This window comes from Malaclemys terrapin, chromosome 2 (assembly GCF_027887155.1).
Source record: "Malaclemys terrapin pileata isolate rMalTer1 chromosome 2, rMalTer1.hap1, whole genome shotgun sequence".
NCBI lineage: Eukaryota > Metazoa > Chordata > Testudines > Emydidae > Malaclemys > Malaclemys terrapin.
Genome location: NC_071506.1, coordinates 69,388,941 through 69,409,356, shown reverse-complemented (window position 1 = coordinate 69,409,356; position 20,416 = coordinate 69,388,941). Strand labels below are relative to the sequence as shown.

Here is a 20,416-nt window from a genome sequence, read left to right as displayed (position 1 = left end):
CAACCACAAAAGCCAAATGTTAACTGCAGAGAAAAAAAAGAGCTTTTCCTTTGATCAAGATAAGCCTGTCAAGCAGCTCACTACCACCCCAATTTCAAGCTATTGGCCCAGTGTTTTTATACATTTTGTACACCGTCTACGTATTAAAGGGGCTAGTTTTTCTTTGATACAACAGGCATAGAACTCCTGTTAATATTATGTGAATTAAGGGAAGAAAAATATAAATACAAACCTCTTTAAACAGGACAGTTTCACTTCCATTATACAGAAAACAATGATGAACTGCACTGTACCCTTTTATCTGTCAGGTACTCTTTCACATTTAGGAATAAAGCTGCACCCTACTTAAATGACATCCATCATCTCCTGTCCATCTTCTGGCATAGCCAGACAACGCTACTAAAAAACTTGTATCTTTGTTTTGCTTTTTCATAATGGAGGTTTTTATGTGTGTGTTTGTTTTGTGTTCTTTAATTTCCATTCACAAAGCCACTTACCTGAGTAATGGTTGCACTTCTGAAGGACAAAAAGACTGCAGAAACTGCAAGTCAGTTAATAAGATATCTGGAAGTTCACTGTCAAACCTGCGAGGCTTTCGTGTCTGTATAAAAGAGAAAATTTACACAATGATGAAATGATGTGTATAGTCAAGATGACAAAGGTAAGATTAAGAAGGAAAACAGTGAACAACATATTAATAGAGAACTGATTTTTTAAAAAATCTGTAGGATCTCAAAAGTTTTGATTCTTCTTATAGAATGCTAAACAAACAGCTAAATATTAATTTAACTGAGGAGTTACAATAATAAAACAGGGGGCATCCTTTTTGACCATGTATGGTACTATTATAAAATGCCAAGGAGTAAAATACTGAAAAAGCACTTTATGGGACAGAAAGTCAGAAATATAATGACAGGAGCAACATTTCATAATGATCAGAAACATGGAGACATGCCATTGTTAGAGTCAAACAAGCTGAACCAAATCAAAGCAGAAACCTGTCCAACTCACAATCATGCAAGCCCGTTAGCGATAATTTTTAATGAATCCATAAACTCGGGGGTGGTACCGTTTGACTGGAGAATAGCTAATGTGGTTCCTATTTTCAAGAAGGGGAAAAAAAGTGACCCGGGTAACTACAGGCCTGTTAGTCTAACATCTGTAATATGCAAGGTCTTGGAAAAAATTTTGAAGGAGAAAGTAGTTAAGGACCTTGAGGTCAATGCCAATTGGGACAAATTACAACATGGTTTTCCGAAAGGTAGATCGTGCCAAACCAACCTGATCTCCTTCTTTGAGAAAGTAACAGATTTCTTAGATAAAGGAAATGCGGTGGATCTAATATACCTCGATTTCAGTAAAGCATTTGATACGGTACCGCATGAGGAATTATTGGTTAAATTGGAAAAGATGGGGATCGATATCAAAATCCAGAGGTGGATAAGGGACTGGTTAAAGGAGAGACTGCAGCGGGTTGTACTAAAAGGTGAACTGTCAGGCTGGAGGGAGGTTACCAGTGGAGTTCCTCAAGGTTCGGTTTTGGGTCCGATTTTATTTAATCTATTCATTACTGACCTCGGAACCAAATGTAGGAGTGGGTTGATAAAGTTTGCGGATGACACAAAGATGGGAGGTATTGCTAATTCGGAGAAGGATCGGGATATCCTGCAGGGAGATTTGGATGACCTTGTAAACTAGAGTAATAGTAATAAGATGAAATTTAATAGTGAGAAGTGTAAGGTTATGCATTTAGGGATAACTAACAAGAATTTTAGTTATAAGCTGGGGACGCATCGGTTGGAAGTAACGGAAGAGGAGAAGGACCTCGGAGTCCTGGTTGATCACAGGATGACTATGAGTCGGCAATGTGACGTGGCCATGAAAAAAGCTAATGCGGTCTTGGGATGCATTAGGCGAGGTATTTCTAGTAGGGATAGAGAGGTGCTGGTTCCGTTATACAAGGCACTGGTGAGACCTCATTTGGAGTACTGTGTACAGTTCTGGTCTCCTATGTTTAAAAAGGATGAAATCAAACTGGAACGGGTACAGAGAAGGGCCACTAGGATGATCCAAGGAATGGAAAACCTGTCGTATGAAAGGAGACTCGAGGAGCTCGGTTTGTTTACCTTAACCAAAAGAAGGCTGAGGGGGGATGTGATTGCTCTCTTTAAATAGATCAGAGGGATAAATATCAGGGAGGGAGAGGAATTATTTCAGCTCAGTACTAATGTGGACACTAGAACGAATGGATATAAACTGGCCGTCGGGAAGTTTAGGCTTGAAATTAGACGAAGGTTTCTAACCATCAGAGGGGTGAAGTTTTGGAACAGCCTTTCCGACGGAAACAGTGGGGGCGAAAGACCTCTCTGGCTTTAAGATCAAGCTTGATAAGTTTATGGAGGGGATGGTTTGATGGGATACAGTGATTTTAGTCAATGGTCAATGATGGGATATTAAAAGTTACTACAGAGAACTTTTCCCGAAGGTCTGGCTAGAGAATCTTGCCCGCATGCTTGGGGTTCAGCTGATTGCCATATTTGGGGTCGGGAACGTATTTTCCTCCAGGGTAGATTGGCAGAGGCCCTGGAGGTTTTTCGCCTTCCTCCGCAGCGTGGGGCAGGGGTCGCTTGCTGGAGGATTCTGAGCGACTTGAAGTCTTTAAATAATGATTTGGGGAGTTCAACAGCTAAGTCAAGGGAGAGAATTCTTCCAGGAGTGGGTGGGTCAGGTTTTGTGGCCCGCATCATGAGGGAGGTCAGACTAGATGATCAGAATGGTCCCTTCTGACCTTAGAGTCTATGAGTCTATGTTATATTTGCTAGCCACTTCAGACAATTTAGGATGGTGAATATATTCCATTCCACCATCCAGTGAATGTGTGAAAAATATGGGAACCTTCTGCTTGCTTTTAATCACCTAATAAATTCTATGGCAGTATTATGCCGGTCAGAGTAGATCATACTGATCTCTCCTGGCTTCAAAATCTTAAATCATTTTTTCCCCCCCTCACTGAAAATATCTGTATTTATAATCCCACAAAATTTTAACTTGACTTTAAAAAGAAGAGTACCAAGTTGACACTTCCCCTAGTATCATACTGCCATCCATGAACAGTTCTGAATCAAAGTGCCATTACACAGCTTATATTCTTAATTTTTTATATCTCTTCATAGCCAAGAGACAGTACAGGTATTCTGAACTCATGGCTCAGTGCAAAACCAGTGTAAAATGTGCTATTCAACAACAAAAATTCAGAAGTACTATCAACCAACCTCCCTAATTTGAGAGATTGGTATTACTTAATTTAAAACGGGATGGGCAAACTATGGCCCGCGGGATAGATCTATCCCTTCAGGGCTTTGGATCCAGCCCGTGGGATTGCCACCCCCGTGGTATCGCGGGCCCCGCGCCGCTCCCAGAAGCGGCTGGCACCACGTCCCTGCAGCCTCTGAGAGAGGGTGGGCAGAGAGCTCTGCATCCTGCACTTGTCTGTCGGTATCTCCCCCGAAGCTCCCATTAGACGGGAATGGGGAACCGCAGCCAATGGGAGCTTCGGGGGAGGTACTGACAGGCAAGTGCAGCGCACAGAGCTCTCTGCCCCCTCTTCCCCAGGGGCTGCAGAGACGTGGTGGAGGCCACTTCCCAGAGCAGTGCAGGGGCCAGGGCAGGCGTCACTGCCACCCCGGAGCTGCTCCAGGTAAGCGGCACCGGGCCGGGGCCCGAACCCCTCCTGCACCCTGCACCCCAACTCCCTGCCCTGAGCCCCCTCCTGCACTCCTCCTGCCCCCCAAGTCCCTCCCTGAGCCCCCTGCTGCGCCTTGCACCCGTCTGCATCCCAACCCCCTGCCATGAGCCCTCTGCCTGCACCCCAACCCCTTCTCACTCTCTGCACCCCTCCTGCACCAACCTCCTGCCCTGAGCCCCCACCCTCACTGTGCACCCCCTCGTGCACCCCAACCCTCTTCCCTGAGACTCCTCATACACCCCACACCCTTCCTTTGCCCCAACCCCTTGCCATTAGCCCCTTCCTGCACACATCACCCCCTCCCACACTCCCTCCTGTACCACAACCCCCAGCCCTACATTCATGGCCCTGATAGCATTTCCCCACACAGATGTGGCCCTTGGGCCAAAAAATTTGCCCACCCCTGGTTTAAAACATCTGAAAATTGATTTTTTTTTTTTTTTTTTGCTTAACTTTGCAAATGAGTGTTCCAATCCAGGCAGCCTATTAACTGCTAGACTTGCAAAGTAACTTTGCCTACACTAATGTGTGAATATTCATATATTGATTTTCCTACAGAAACTATGATTATACAAATGCATTTAAAAGCCTCAAGTTTCTGACTGTAGTAGAATATATAGCATGGAATACATACACAAAAGGATGGAGGCCAAGAGTCAAGGCCCCTAAACAAACGATTCCTTAAAAAAGACTTCCCTGTACAAAGAAACAAACTTTGGTTATTTAGCAGTAATGCACACAACATTCAAACACACCACAAAGATGGAACACAACAATCTATTGTACATGTAAGTATTGCACTAACTCTGGCAGCTCACTACACATTTGCATTCTTTGACAGATAATGTCAAATTCCTGCAGGATTTCAGACGAAAAAGCATGTCAGAATTCTGTCGCCCATTCAAGCCTTTTTCTTTTTTCATGGTGGCCCTCATACCCAACCAATCATGCTCTTTATAGATCTCCGAATATCTTCTCTCCTCTTCAAAGTTTCCCTCCAAAATCCCTTTTTACTGTTAATCTTTTTTAATCCAACACTATTTACTACTCTTTGTTTGCTTTGAATTTAATAAGTAGGGCAAAAGAAATCAATAATAAGCTTCACAACGGGCTGGCGTTAAAAGGTGCCCTGGGTGAACTTGTATTCTGGCACCCCTGGCCCCCGCTGTCTCCCCCGGCTCCCCACCCATCTCCTGCATTGCCCTTGCTGTCTCCCTGGCTCCCCACTCATCCTCCCAATCTCCCCTGCTGCCTCCCTGGGCTCCCTCCCCCGCATTGTCCCCCGGCCCCTGATGCCTCCCTGGGCTCCGTCCCCCCATTGTCCCCTGCTGCCTCCCTGGGCTCCCCCATCCCCATTATCCCTCAGGCCCCTGCTGCCTCCCTGAATTGCCCTCCTGCATCGCTCCCAGGCCCCTGCTGCCTCCCTAGGCTCCCCTCCCCCATCACTCCCAGGACCCACTGTCTCAGTGCCACAGTTTCTCGAGCTCCCTTTCGCGGCCTTGCACCCCAGGCCTGCCCCACTCCTTGTGTCTTGACCATAGAGCCGCCCCTAACCATGTCACTCTGGGTGGTTACCCACATTGCCCACCTGTAAGGCCAGCCCAGCTTCACAGAAAAAAATAAGATTAATCAAATTCTTTGTTTTTAACTTTGCCCTGCCTTTCTCTACTTCTTTTGCCTGTTATTTCAAGTGTTTGCCCAAATGCTCTTCAAGAAAGGACTTTTTGCTGTTTCTGTAAAGCACAGCACAAGTTCTGCCACTGAACAAATATTAAGCAGCAACATCAAAAAAGTTACTTTAACAAGATTAATATAGAAGTTTGTATAAATCAGTTTAAAATAGCTATTGCATTAAAGAATAAAAAAGTTAAATAACTAAAGTTTTTTAAACAAAGATTTTAAATTAGCTGCAAATTTTTAACAATATTTTGAATTAAATATATGGCAAGGTTTACTAATTTGTTGGCACACTTCTTTGTTGGCACACTTTAGAAACATAACTCAATTTATAATATATTTTGTATTTGTATATATTTTGTACATATCAAATTTAAAGTTATTTCTATTCACATGAACATCACTTATACTACATATCATCACTCTGGGTACTCCAAACTCTGCTGTTAAGACAGCTCAAGTATACAGTGTTCGTTGTTTGAAAACTACAGAAATGCACTAAAATGGTAGTTGTGATTTAAGTTACAGAAGAGGAAAACACTTACTAAACAATTTCCCAAAAGATTCCCTTTTTGCCTTTTCAGCTTCATATAGATGTTTCCCATCTTTTATTAAAGCAACAGCCCACTACAAAAGGGAAAACACATACAGTTAGCATGGTAAGTCAGTTCCTATGATCACACAAAGGTAAAACCTTGAAATTATTTAACTTGCTTACCTCCCTGTAGTGTTTTATAAACATTTTTCTCCTTACAACCTCAACAACAGCTAAACAGTACATTTGAGGAACGGTACTGAGAGCCTCTACAATCTTGACTCTTTCTAGCAGCTCTGTTACAAGGCGAAACAAGGCTTGCAGTTTCTCTCCATCTTGGTCCGCATGAAGCATCACAAAGCAACACCATCTACAGAGTAAAATATACCAGTAGCTTCAAGATCATCAGACTTTTAAAAGGAAAGCAAGGTTTCAAGGATGTTATACTGATGCACATTTATCACAATTAAGTTCACACCATGGATTATTTTTTCCTTAGAGTCTCATTTTGCTTTTAAAAAGATAGCAGTTGATCAGTCACCTATTTATTTTGTTTACGTTGCGGACAATATGTCTATTTCCTGAAAAAGACACTAACAATCCTTCCCAAACACTGTTTTTATTCATATTTTTCATGCTGACAATGCCCTGAAGCGTACAGGACAGCTGCAGACTGAGCAAGACACTTTAGTTTCCATTGAGCAAGGCTGAATATGATTACGCTAATCACCATTTAGTTCCGGACAGCATCTGTCTCATACCGCAAATGTTAAACAATGCCTTCATTTAATTAGGCTGTCATTGCATGAAATCTTTATATTAACATGCTGTAAATAAATGACAAATTACTAACTAGTTTAACTTATTCTATCTCATCACAAACTGCGGAAAATTATTCTGTTTAAAACATGTATTCTGAAAGCATTACTCCGCTTTTAAAGCACCAAAACCTACGTAATTGCTTATCACAGGTCACATGAGACATTTTGTCCATTTACTGCCAATTCCTTGAAACGTTTTCACCAATTTGGATTGTATTAAGTACAAGAAAAATAGTTTTAGCTATTGTACAAAAAACACATACTATGCCATATTACTGTGCCTGACTTACATCACAGACATCATATAATATATGCAATTTCAATCTTCACCACATTTCTTCCCTCCTCCCCCCCCAATCTATCTGTATTAATCCAGAAAAAAATTAATCTGGTAAATACTGTATTTAAGATTTATTCATATGACACTTTATATGATAAACTCCAGTGACATAAACCAAAAAAAGCTTTAAAGAAAACTGACATCACTTACTTTAATCTGACTTGTAGATTATTTGCAAGCTCTTGTTTGGCAGTGGTACATTTCTGCTTAATATCTAACAGTTTCCTGTGATTAGTTAACATAATCATCAGTTGATTTGCATGACTCAAACACAAATCAGGTAGCACAGAAGGATCTTTCAAGTTCTCAGCTCTCTTCTGATTAGCCAAAAATCCCTATAAGAAGAGAAATGCTTGTTAAGCGGATCTGTGTGACAAAATGAAGAACGTTCGCCCGTTAGTTGCTTCTATATCAGTGTCACTGTTTACTTATTTACATAGCACATTCCATCTGTAAGGATGTGAAACAGCTTTAACAAACTTACCTGGCCTCACTCTGAGACATGATGTGATCACTGAACAAGGTGGTATTGTTCCAGGGTTTTATTCCTTAAATAAAATTCTATTAATTACTATCAACAAATAAAGAAAAAAGAACCACTGTATATTTAAATATTATTAACAAAGACCGGTGCTATTTTGTAAATGGGCTAATTTTACATCCCACAGCAAGCAAAGCAGCATACAGGGCAGTTTATTTTGTCCTTAGAACTGTAGTAATCTATATATATAATGAAGTGCAGATGGAATATTCTCACACATCAAGAGGAAAACTGTTCCTTTAGTCCTTTTTAAATCTTAAACTGTTTTGTCAAGTCTTGCAACAAAACTATTTTTATAGGCTAAAATCATTCCAGTTATCTAGTTGCCTTAATCAGGCAACTTTATCTTCTTATCGCCTGCATCATAACAGAGCATCTTGTGGACCACTTCTCCAACTCTCAATAAAATGGACCACCTCCATACCTATTTGATGTAGTGGCAATATTTTTAAAATATACTGCCAATAATTCACATTTTAAAAATTCAAATAGTAAAAAAAATAATGCTCAGTTTGACAAAAACAGTAAATGAAAAATAAAACAACAGCTAAGCATAGATGGATTTATTTCAATGATTCTGCACAACAGAGTTGGCTTTGATGTTTCTGTAAAAGTACTCTTATATTCTTATTATGTAATGCCCCCTATTGACCATAACTATACATGCAAAGATAATAATTCCGAGCTTTCATAGCTCAAAAATGTTCTTTAAAATTATATTAACCCAGAGAGTAATGTTTACTTTTGTCTTGTGCTTGAATACTTGTATTACCTGATTCCTACATGAAAAATAATTAAAATATTTTCCACCGGGGAATCAAATTGCAGCCAAGACAAGTTCCTGTCTAATATTATTTTGACCTCCAACTAACATTTTGGCTTCATTTCATGTATTACTTGTATTTGTTGATAAGGCATCTGGCATGTCATTTACTTCACAAATTATATATATATATATATATATATACACACATACACACACACACACACACACACAGAAATAAAGCTAGAAATTACTTACTTTTTTCATGAAACATTAAAACTATTTATATTATTTATATCGTTTCACTACTATCTATATCTATATATTTTTTTTAATACACAGGAGTGCCCATCACTGTCTTGGGAACTGAACAGTATTACAACTTTCCCACCAACTTCTTATTATATTTATATCTATGTACTACTAGTTTGAATAAGCCAGATAAGATTAATCGCCATGGTGCCACATAGGGAGAGGTATTTTCTCAGGTAGTCAGGACACAAGCCAGGCACAGTTGTAGTAATCCAAGTTAACACACTGAACTGCACCCAAACCAAAAAGAGAGTAAATTAATCCTCTGCAGAATTGGTGTAATATGCTTCCTGAGGTTCATACCATGAAACAGGCGGGCAACTGCAAATCAGTCAATCATTTAAACTCAAACATTCAACAATTCAAAAGGCATAATACACAAAAACACCTTTTGTGTCATTGTCCCTACCATTTCCAAAACGGTGTGTTGGAGCGGGAAGGACTAGAGGAGGAACAGATCAAAGGTACAAATGACAGAGATATACTGACATTCAGTAGGAGTTACCTGACATTTGCCTCTTTGAAAATCTCCACCAAAACGGTTAAAAAGTTACTGTCTCGAAAGGTGACAGTGAACTTATTACTGAAGTTTCCTATAAGTCTTAACAATTGTTCCAAGTTAGTACTCTTTCATCAATTTTGTAACTTCTACAAAACACAATGTGCTAAAAATAGATAGTTTACAAAATGTTAAAGACTCGTTCAATTGCCCTGCTATTTTACCATGGCTATTCGCTGCTCTTGGAAGAGTGCAGTAGTAAACAGCAACTGCAACATCACTATGCTCTCTTCCTCTTCCATTATTGGCTGAGAAAAAATGATTTCCCAAGACCTAATATTAATAGATTTCAGAAATTTCAATAAAAGATCTTTTAGATTTTATCATTTCCCTTATGGCATTTTCAACCCAAACACTAATATATTAGCAAGTACACGAAACTCACTAGTCTAGGTTCAAAATCTGAACATAGTGAAGAGAAAAACTAAACAACTGGCATAAACGGGGAAAAGTTAATTTTAGCAATGGAAGAAGTTTTAAGCAAAGGGTGGGTTTTTTTTCTTTAGGTATAAAAGCTAACCAGAGTCATTTCTAAAAACAGTACTTCATAGAGCAATTAGGTGTCATCATATATTAATAAAGGCATTGTTTCATATTTTGAAGCTTAACATATTATCCTTAACAAATGAACTGTGTTCTTTCACTTCTTGATATTAATTAGCTCTAATATATACATTCTACATTTTCCCATCAGATCAGTAGACACCAAAAGATGACCGGTGGGGAGAAATGTTAAAGACCTCCTTAAGTTAACTGCATGTTACTATGGTGATAAGGTGATGTAAATGCTAATGAGTTAAAAGGAGAACTAGCCAACTGGCCTATCAGATGAAAAGCCGCCGGATAATATCAGGGTAACACTGCAAAGACAGACAGGAGTTCAACTCTCATGTATATTAATAAGCTTTGGTAGGTGTATGAGTAACTTATTGTAAATGGTGTCAGGCTGATGGCTGTAGGTCATCTCTTCCTGTCCCTCAACAGTAGCCAGCCACGGAGACCAGACTTTTGCATAGGTGCAGGAAATAGGGGTGCAGAGGGTGATGCAGTACCCCGGGTTTTGCACCCAACATCCCGGCCGCTGGCCCCGTGCCCCTGCTACCCCACTCAGCCGCCGGCCCCGCACCCAGGGTCTCTGCTGCCGTCCCAAGGACCCGCTTGGCTGCGGGCCCCAGGGGCTCCGCTGCCAGCGTCGGGGTCCTGGTCACCGGCCCCAGCTCTAGGACGTGGTGAGGGGTGTACACAGGGTTAAGGGGAGGGTGCAGCTCAGCACCCCACTCCAAAAACTGTTCCAGCACCACTGGACTTTTGTCTAATACTAGAGTTTAAAGAGGTCATCAGTGTTATTCAATACCATAATCAGTAAAGGCTACAATTGGGTGGCACATCTTTCACTGTGTTCGGTCCTACGCAAAGGCAACTATTACCGCTTTACAACAGAGGCCTTGGCAACTGTATGCCCTGCCTCCCACAATGGAGGAAAAATGCACTGGTCATTTTGTTGACTGGCAAGTGCACACTGTCCAGGCACTAACATAACCCATTCCTGTGAGTATAACTCAAAAGAGCATGAAACTGCCAAACAAGTTCACACCTTCTCCCATGCCAGTCCTTACCTGTGGGAAAAGCTCCCAATCAAAATCCTCCTTCAAGACTTTTTTTCAAAACTCACCTATTCTGTAATGCACACAGAAAAGTGCTGTTAATGGCTAGATAAGTAGAGAGCTGTGATTACTGGTTCTGACTTGCTAATAATTGCCCATGTCCTCTTATTCCTGTTACTCCATTTTCCCCAATACCCTGACCTCAGCCTACTTGTTGGTCTGATCCGCCTGGTATTTTAGACTAATGTTTTGTGAGCAGAGGCTCATTTACAGTCACCAGTAGAGGCGTATTCATATGAACTGCTCATTCCTCAAGAAGTTTCTCTGGCTCCAGATCACTGTGCAGAAGTCGTCTGTATCTTATTTTATGCAACTGAACCAGTTACATTATAATTCTTTATAAAAGTAAGCCAAATTTAGAGGTATACAATCCAGTTTGCACCAGCATTTCTAAGTTAAAAAAAAAAAATCCTATGATAAGAGGATTTCAAGACTCTTAGTACAGTTACATGTTGGCAGAAATGAAAGAAATGTTTAAAGTCAAAGAGCAGCAGAACAATGTTTTGATTGTTAGCTTTTTAATTGGATTCGGTTGCCTCCCCTTTTTGAATATTATTTATTTGCTGGTCACTAAAAAGTAAGTGGACCGGAAAAAGCAAGCTTAATCATCACAATCACTGGTACCCGCAATGGCTTGAGGGAACTGTTATCTACCACAGTACCACTGCGTCTGTTATTCTGATCCTGCAAGATGCCCTGTGCAAATCAAGCCAGACGTAACCAGTTGATATCAAAGGCCCTGCCAGCTTCAGCTGAATCTTTAATACCACCAGTCATGTGAACATGAGGTACTTGCCATCTCTGCCTCTCTCATACGAGTCATTTTTCCTTCCTTTCCCTATTTCTCCATTAACAGATTTATTTGGGCATAAGCTTTCATGGGTAAAAACCCCAATTCTGCAGATGCATGGAGTGAAAATTACAGATACAGGCATAAATATATATTGGCACATGAAGAGAAGGGAGTTACCTTACAAATGGAGAACCAATATTGAAGGCCAATTCAGACAGGGTGGATGTGGTCCACTCCCATTAATTGATGAAGAGGTGTCAATACCTAGAGGGAAAATTGCTTTTGTAGTGAGCCAGCCACTTCCAGTCTTTATTCAAGCCCAAATTGATGGCGTTAAGTTTGCAAATGAATTGTAGCTCAGCAGTTTAATTTTCACTCCATGCATCTGAAGAAGTGGGTTTTTTACCATGAAAGCTTATGCCCAAATAAATCAGTTAGTCTTCAAGGTGCCACCTTGTTATTTTTGTGGATACAAAGTAACACGGCTACCCCTCTGATATTTCTCCATTCTCACTTTCCTCTTTTTGCCTTCTGTGTAATAAGAATTTTATTAACTTAACTGGCAAAGACAAATCCTTTCCTGGCAATACTGAAGACTATAATGAAAACATCAAGCTGAAAGCAATGCCTTTGACAGCCCACTGCTGATGAAAGGATGCCAAGTCTCAAAGACCATGTGCTTTTCCTACAATTTCACAGCAACTAGGTTGCAAATGAGAAAGTATCAGACACAGAAGCTGCACTTTTCCCCACATTGTGTAAGTTGTTTTTTGTTTGTCTGTTTTGGTATCCCAAAGGAAAAAGAACTGAACAATAGCAGCTCAAGACAATCTTTTGTCAAACAAATTTTCTGTTTTCCTCCAAAAGACAACAAATACAATCTTTAGTAATTTAGTAATAACAGTAAGAAGACCATATATACCTGAAGAGAAAGCGAATAAGCAAAACTGTTAACATGTAGCCTTATTAACTTTTTTCCATTTCAAATGCTCTCACTGTTTTTCTTCTTTCTGTGCACGTAATAAATCATTAAGAATATTTGTAAAGGTGGTCATTCAAATGGGAGGAGGCCAGTTATAACTTGACACAAAACTCGAGACCACACTTGTTTAATGTTTTAACAATAAATACGTTTAAAAAAAACAAAAACAAAAAAACACATTAACCTTTGTGGGGCTAGACACCGTCTCATCAATACAACACTCTGCATGTCTTCTTGGTTAGTCAAGCAATGGCAAAACTGGTTAAAGGCTATACAAGAAATGTCCCATCTCCCTATGCAGACAATGCGTGCACTCCCTATGTGCATGCACAGAACCAGTGTAGGTTTTAAGTGGTGTAGAGGGTACTTTGGTGGCTCTGTCATTCTATGGTAAATCTCACCCTTTTTAAAATTTAACAGATGAGTGTTGAAGCAAGGTAACATACAAGTTTATGGTCTCACCTTTCAATTTCAGTTTAAGAAATTGTTTTACTTCTGCATCTCCATCAAAAGGGTCTTTGGTTATAATGAAAGAAATTTTGTGGTTGCCTGGATTCAGTAGGTACCAGTTCTTTGAATTTCAACACTGTGTTCCATGAGTTGAAATTGTACCTTCGCAGGATTTCCTGTTGGTTGGCAATCCTGAGCTGGAGCCCCCAGGTTGAGCAGACCTTCCAGCTGAAGAAGTCCAGCTTTTTGGAGTCTTTTGGGGTCAGTTCCTAGTGCCCCTGTTTCTCTCTCATTCTCCGCGGCCACCACCAACGAGCAGGGCTCCAGGTGAGTAAACAAGTACTCGTGCCCCTTAGAGGGGACAAAGTATTTTCTCTCTCCCCCCTTCGCTGTTGGGGGAATGCAGGCAGGGGTTTGCCACAGAGTTTTAGTTTTGACGTGGGGCAATGCCACCCTTGATGGCCCCTCTGGGGCCATAATGTCAACCATCGGGTCTTCCGATTCGACTACCTCCTCGGCCTACAGCCCCATATTGTGAGCCAATATGCAGGCTCTGTGCAGCAGGTCCTGGTGCACTCCACTGTCAATAGGGAGTGGCCCAGAGGAGGAAGTCCCCACCACTGTTTTATCCGGGGAGGACGATGATGAGGCCAGAGGAGGCACCGGGCATTCCTGGCCCTCTCTGGGTATATCCTGCTCTGTACCATGCTCCTCGGTGCCAATCTCAAGTTCAGCACCGGTGGCAGGCTTGGGATCTGGACATGGCTGCATAGCCTGTATTGATGTCATTGTGGAGCCCCAAGAGGTGGGACAACTTGTGGCTGGCAGGGGCACTCGTGGTTCTGACACCACGGAGTGGGAACCTTTGGAGCGAGTGCCTTCGGTCTGGTGGTAAGCCCTCGGTGTCTAAAAGTGCCACCATGCGGGCACCTGCCACTGCACTTGCCCTGACACTACTCCCATGTCCTGCCTTCTGTTGCGGTCCCACTGGCACCAACTATGAGTTGAATAACAGGACTCTGCCTCTGAGTCAGATGATGTGGATCTGGAGCGTGAAGCGGTTCCAAGCGGGGCAGTGCTGGGGAACAGTGCCACATGGCCAGTGCCATGGGGAGCAGTGACCTCCACATCAGTGCAGGCTTGCCTCTAGACATCGCCCTGCATTGCAACGCCAGAAGTCTATCCCAGCTGGCAGTGGACTGCAGCCTCGAAAGTGTCCAGGGTGGAAGGGAGTTCCAGCTCCTGCACCGGGCACCTGTGCTGAGCAGAATCCACTCAACGGTCCTCCTCGGGGCTGAGGTCAACGGGGCTGACTCCTGTGTTGTCGGCGCTGGGTGCTGGACGTACTCAGGCACCACTGGCTGATCCGGCAGCTTTTGGTATGGGAGAGTATCCCATTCTGTTTTCCTGTGCCTCTTATGCAGCACTGGGGAGTGTGAGCAGTGCTGCACTGCCTCCACTGGCTTCGATGCTGGGAAGCGACGACCAGAGGCTGGTGCTTGGTGCCGGATCCTGCTCGGTGCTAGATTCCATCAGGATCTGTTTCAGCCTGAAGTCCTGCTCTTTCTTCGTCCTCGAGCAGAACCCTTTGCAAATCTTGCACCATTCTGTTTGGTGCACCTCCCCCAGACACTTGAGACAAGAGTTGTGGGGGTTGCCTGTTGGCATGAGCTTATGGCAGGTTCCACAGGAGGAAAAGGAGGAAAGGGAATCTGGGGGGGGAAAAGCCCCCACTCCTACTAAAACTAACAACTGAACACTAAACTTCAACTATTTACAAAACTAAGCTATGAGACTACAAAACTAGGGGAAACACTTGCAAGAGCAAGTGACTGCAGTTCCAATGACTATCACTGGCGGTAAGAACTGAAGAGGCAGCAGGTCAACAGGGACCTATATTCACCGCCATGAAGGTGCCCCTCCAGGCACCATGAAGGCGCCACTCCAGGGTGTTCCATAGCCAACCCAATGGATGCTGCTAGGGGAAAAACCTTCCGACGACTGTACATGCAGCGCGCACACACCTAATTGGAATCGACATGAGCAAGCACTCGAAGAAGAATATCTTTTATTAGACCAAATTCTGTTGGTAAGACAGACAAGCTTTCAAACTTACACAGAGCTCTTCTTCTGGGAAATTTATTCAGTGTCACAGCTAAATACAAGGTGGAACATTGTCACGCTGTCTGGAGTGGCTAATGACTGTAAATGCCAACTTCAGAGCAGAATGTCAAAAAGCCAGGTAGACACCCCAAACTGGTGGTATGCTCTATAATTAGACTTCACTAACCCAGTAACAAATGTGTACTCCTAAAGCACTATAACAATCTTACTTCAGAATCACAGAGATTCCAGTCTATCTTGCCATCCAGGCAAGCTGGACTTAGAGACAAATGGTCACTCACACCAAAGATCAAAAAATATCAAAACATTTATATCAAACCAGTTTCTGCAGAACATTAATTGCAGGTTTAAGAATGGAAATATGTTGCTACAGTGGCAAATTTCAAACATCATTATATTCCTCCAAATTCTAACCATTTCTCCTTCGTTATCTCAAATAGTAAGCAGTTTCATTTTTGCACACATTCTGAAAAGGAAGAATAAGATGTGTACTATTCCATAAATGAAATCAGAAAGCTAATGTCTTTCAGAAGCAAGGACTGGGACCCCAAATATTGTTTATAGATTCATAGATTCCAAGGCCAGAAGGGACCATTTTCATCCTCTCATCTGATCTCCTGTATAACACAGGCCACAGAACTTCCCCAAAATAATTCCCACAGCGTATCTTTTAGAAAAGAATCCAACCTGGATAGGAGAATCCACCACACCCTTGGTAAATTATTCCAATAGTTACTCTCACCATTGAAAATTTACATCTTAGTTATTTCCAGTCTGAATTTATCTAGTTTCAACTTGCCACTGGATCATGTTATACCTTTCTCTCCCAGACTGAAGAGCCCATTATCAAATATTTGTTCCCTATGCAGATACTTACCGATTAATCAAGTCACCCTTAACTTTCTCTTTGTTAAACTAAACAGACTGAGCTCTTTGAGTATCTCACTATAAAGCATATTTTCAATCATTTAATCATTATTGTTGCTCCTCTCTGAACCCTCTCCAATTTATCAACCTCCTTCTTGAATTGTGAGGGACCAGAAATGGACACAGTATTCCAGCAGCGGTCCCACCAGTGCCAAATACAGAGGTAACATAACCTCTCTACTCCTACTCAAAATTCTCCTGTTTATGCATCCCAGGATCACATTATCCTTTTTTGCCACAGCACCACACTGTGAGGCTCATGTTCAGCAGATTATTTACCATGACCACCAAATCTTTCTCAGAGTCATTGGTTCTCAGGATAGAGTCCCTCATCCCCTAAGTATGGCCCACATTGTTTACTCTTTGATATAATATTTACATGTAGCCATATTAAAATGCATATTGTTTGTTTGCACCCATTTTTACCAACCGATCCAAATCGCTCTGAATCAGTGTACTGTCGTTTTCATCATTTACCACTCCCCAATTTGTGTCATCTGCAAACAATGATGATTTTATGTTTTCTTCACTGATAAAATTATTACATAGCATAGGGCCAAGAACTGATCCCTGCAGGACCACACCGGAAACACACTAATTGTATGACAATTCCCCATTTACAGTTACATTTTGAGACCTATCCAGTTTTTAATCAATTTAACGTGTGCCATGTTAATTTCATATTGTTCTAGTTTTTTAATCAACATGCTCTGCCCTACCAAGTCAAACGTTTTACAGAAGTCTATTACATCAACATTATTGCCTTTTATCAACCAAACGTAGTCTCATAAAAAAAAGATATGAAGTTAGTTTCACATGGCCTATTTTCTATAACCCATATTCATTTATATTAAATTACATTACACTCCTTTCATTCTTAAATAAGTCCTGTATCAGCCATTATCTAGCCTAGGATCCATGTCAGGCTGACAGGCCTATAATTATCGGGGCCATCCCATCTACCTTTTTAAGAATTGGCACATTAACTTTCTTCCAGTCTTCTGGAACTTGCCCAGTTCTTCAAGACTTATTAAAAATCAACATTAATGATCCAGTGAGCTCCTCAGCCAGTTCTTTAAAACTCTTGCATGCAAGTCATCTGGATCTGTTGCTTTAAAAACATTTAACTTTAGTAGCTTCTGTCTGACATCTTACAGAGATACTAGCGGAATGGAAAGAGTGTTATCGTCACCATATAATGAGACTACATAATTTATTTTTCCCCCTCCAATAAAGAATATTCATTGAACATTTCTGCCTTTCCTGCATTACTATTGATAATTCTGCCATTTCCATCTAGAAATGAACCAATACCATTTTCAGGATTCATTTTGTTCCTAATATATTTTTTTTTAAAAACACCCTCCTGCTTATTTTCCTTATCTCTGCTGGCCAAAGCCGCCTTCTGCTTGTGCCTCTTTGCTTCCCTTTGATAATTTACACTAACTTCTTCATGCTCAGGGTTGATTTTGCGTTTAGCATCTTACATGTCCAAGTCATACCAAAATGCTCAGACAAACAGGAAAATAACCTTGATGGAAACAGAGGGGACAATATTCTCTACTTCATTCAATATATTTGTAATTTACCCAGGATTTGGGAATGTTTGATGCAAAAAATGATAATCAAAATAGTTGAAAATTTAAATACAAAAATGTGAGGACATTCTGAATTATGGTTCCAGAGCAATTTTAACGTGACCACATGTGGTATTTTATATTACTATGCAGTTTGTCAGAGCTACAGTTACAGTGAGAACTGTAATTTTGGATGTTCTCTGTGCATTTGACCACTGTTTTATATCTAGGGTTTACAGTTTCATTTGTTTTACTCTATAGAGTAAACCACCACAGCCGATGTTTTAAAACAACAAAAATCCTTAAATTTTTTGAATGAGTGACCCAGTACTGTGTCTACTTCTGTGATAACTTAAAATTACCAAATGAAATTACCAAATTTGCCCTTATGGACTGAAAATAAGGAGAAGACATTTCAGCCCAAAGGTTAATTTCTAGAACGTGAGAAGTAACCAAAAAATAAGAATCATAAGGAAAATGCACCTTCTACCCTAATAAAACCACAGCTGCCATGTTTTTGTAATATTCTTGTACATAAAGTTAAATGTGTTGGAAATTGTTTCACATAAAGAGCTATGTTTAATTGTTTTATTAGAATATTGTGCTACATTCATCTATTTCCCCCACCCCAAGAAAAAAAAAATTACCTGAGCAAGGTCTTTTTGTTCATTTACTAGTCTGCTGCAGCTAGCTATCATCTGGTCCAATGCATAAAGCCTGTCCTCAAGCCCTTTAATCGCCTTCATGTTCTGATTATCTAGTTTGGCAATAGTTTGTCGACATTCTACCAAAAAGGGCTGAATGATCTTTGGATCAAGCTAAAAGATGGAAGAAAAGAGAGACTGTAATTATACATATATTTAGTCGCTTTTAAAAAACATACTTCACACTGTATAAACAGATTTCAACTCATTAATAAAGAGACGATGACAACACTGACGTTGAATGATTGGTGCAGAGCAAAAAAAATAAATTAAAATAAAAAAATGAAATTAATATGTTACAGAGAAAACAAAATATCAAAATTCATCCAAATTATTTTGCTCTCTTAGGGTATGTCTACACTGAAGCCTAGAGAAGAGGTGGGCTTCAGAGCCCAAGCTCCAACAGGAGCCCCAACAGCTAGTTTTAGTGCCATAGTAGGAGCCTGAGCCTGTGGACCCAGACTCAGACTCACTACAGCAGGCTGCTGCTTACTGTGCAGATGTACCCACAGTTCCTTAACTTTTGATTTAGTTTTTCATTGGGAGTTTCTTCTGTAGCCCACATATTCTATTTTGTTGTTGTTATTGTTATTTTACAATTTAGTCTTTGTTCTTACTTGTGGCATAAAATTAGAAATAATTTGGGAACTATTAGGACTATGCAATCCAGGTCCTTGAAAATGGAATAGTGATTAATTTTTAAAAAATAGAAAACTAAAGTGACAGCTCTTCATAAAATAGGCAGATCTATTCACAAACAAATAATTGAGGATGTTACAGATCTGTACCAGCTCTGATTACATTTAAAACTTTTACTAAATTTAAACTAGTCACAAATTTTTTGCTGGAGGAAAAGTTTGACTCATCCACCCTTACAAGCCCACTATCACCAACAGATGTTAAAAGAGTAAGAGTAACATCTACAGGGCTTTGGAGTTATTCCTCCAATTTAACTTCAAAATTAGTGGAAAAAAAGGAGAGCCTTTCAATACAAATTCTTCAGAAATTACTGTTTCAATGGAACACAGATCTGAATAAACTAATGAAGAGCATAGAGCATGTCACCGTTGGGTAGTGTGACATAACAATTCATCTAAAACAGCTACTGCAAACCTAGTGTTGCAAGAGAGTTCAGTAAAAATTATCTTTAGGGAACTACTCTAACATTTAGTCACATGAGAAAGCTCACCCTGAAGTCTATGATACCATATACATGAGTGAATGCCTACCTGAAGAAAATGCCTACATAAAAGCCAGGAGTACATAATCTGGGACGTAAGATACTGTAGCAAATGCCAGTATTGCTGCAAATGTTGTGGGATGTAAAAATGTGAAACTTTGAAGGAGGGATACTACAACTTAAAGAGGTACTAGAGTTCCTCTTTACTCCAAAATAAAATAATAATAAAAAGGAAAGTGGGAAAAACAAAGCAAGTTGGAAAGTGATTGAACTTGGAAAAAAAAATAGAATTAGCCTGAATTTCCAGAAGAAAATATTAGTGCAAAACAACTGAAATTAAATAGCCACAACACATTTCAAATGATACAATATTTCAGGATTTATTTAAAAGCTTTTTGAGACGTCATGAAAGGCAGTTTTAAAACTGACCTACCTTGCTATGTCTTTCTAAATGAACTATTTGTACTAAGGGTTCTCAAAGATTTTCAAATACTGGACGAACTCTTAATAGAGTCGTCAACTGGATCCTCCTCCCAATTACAATCCCATTCATGACTATATATCGTCCTTGTCGCAACTAGAACAGTTGTTTACATGAAAAAGTAATATTAGGGAAGTACATTATTTTTAACTAATGCAGTTTGTTTTTGACCTTTTGGAACAAAAAGGATCTCTGTTTCTCTCATTTCACTCTTCTGCACATACTACCCTGCTGTCTGATC

At 40.5% G+C, this 20,416-nt stretch overlaps 1 protein-coding gene across 3 annotated transcripts in view; it reads right to left on the bottom strand.

The window, feature by feature from the left end:
• Positions 1-20,416, bottom strand: part of RB1CC1 (RB1 inducible coiled-coil 1) — a 191,624-nt gene that overhangs the window by 95,449 nt on the left and 75,759 nt on the right. For all 3 annotated transcript variants that reach the window (XM_054018330.1, XM_054018331.1, XM_054018332.1), the window contains 6 exons: positions 18,458-18,628; positions 7,269-7,453; positions 6,141-6,327; positions 5,968-6,049; positions 4,380-4,441; positions 498-601 (listed from right to left, as the gene is read on the bottom strand). In XM_054018330.1, coding sequence (XP_053874305.1) covers positions 498-601; positions 4,380-4,441; positions 5,968-6,049; positions 6,141-6,327; positions 7,269-7,453; positions 18,458-18,628 — 791 coding nt within the window. The remainder of the gene's footprint in view (positions 1-497; positions 602-4,379; positions 4,442-5,967; positions 6,050-6,140; positions 6,328-7,268; positions 7,454-18,457; positions 18,629-20,416) is intronic.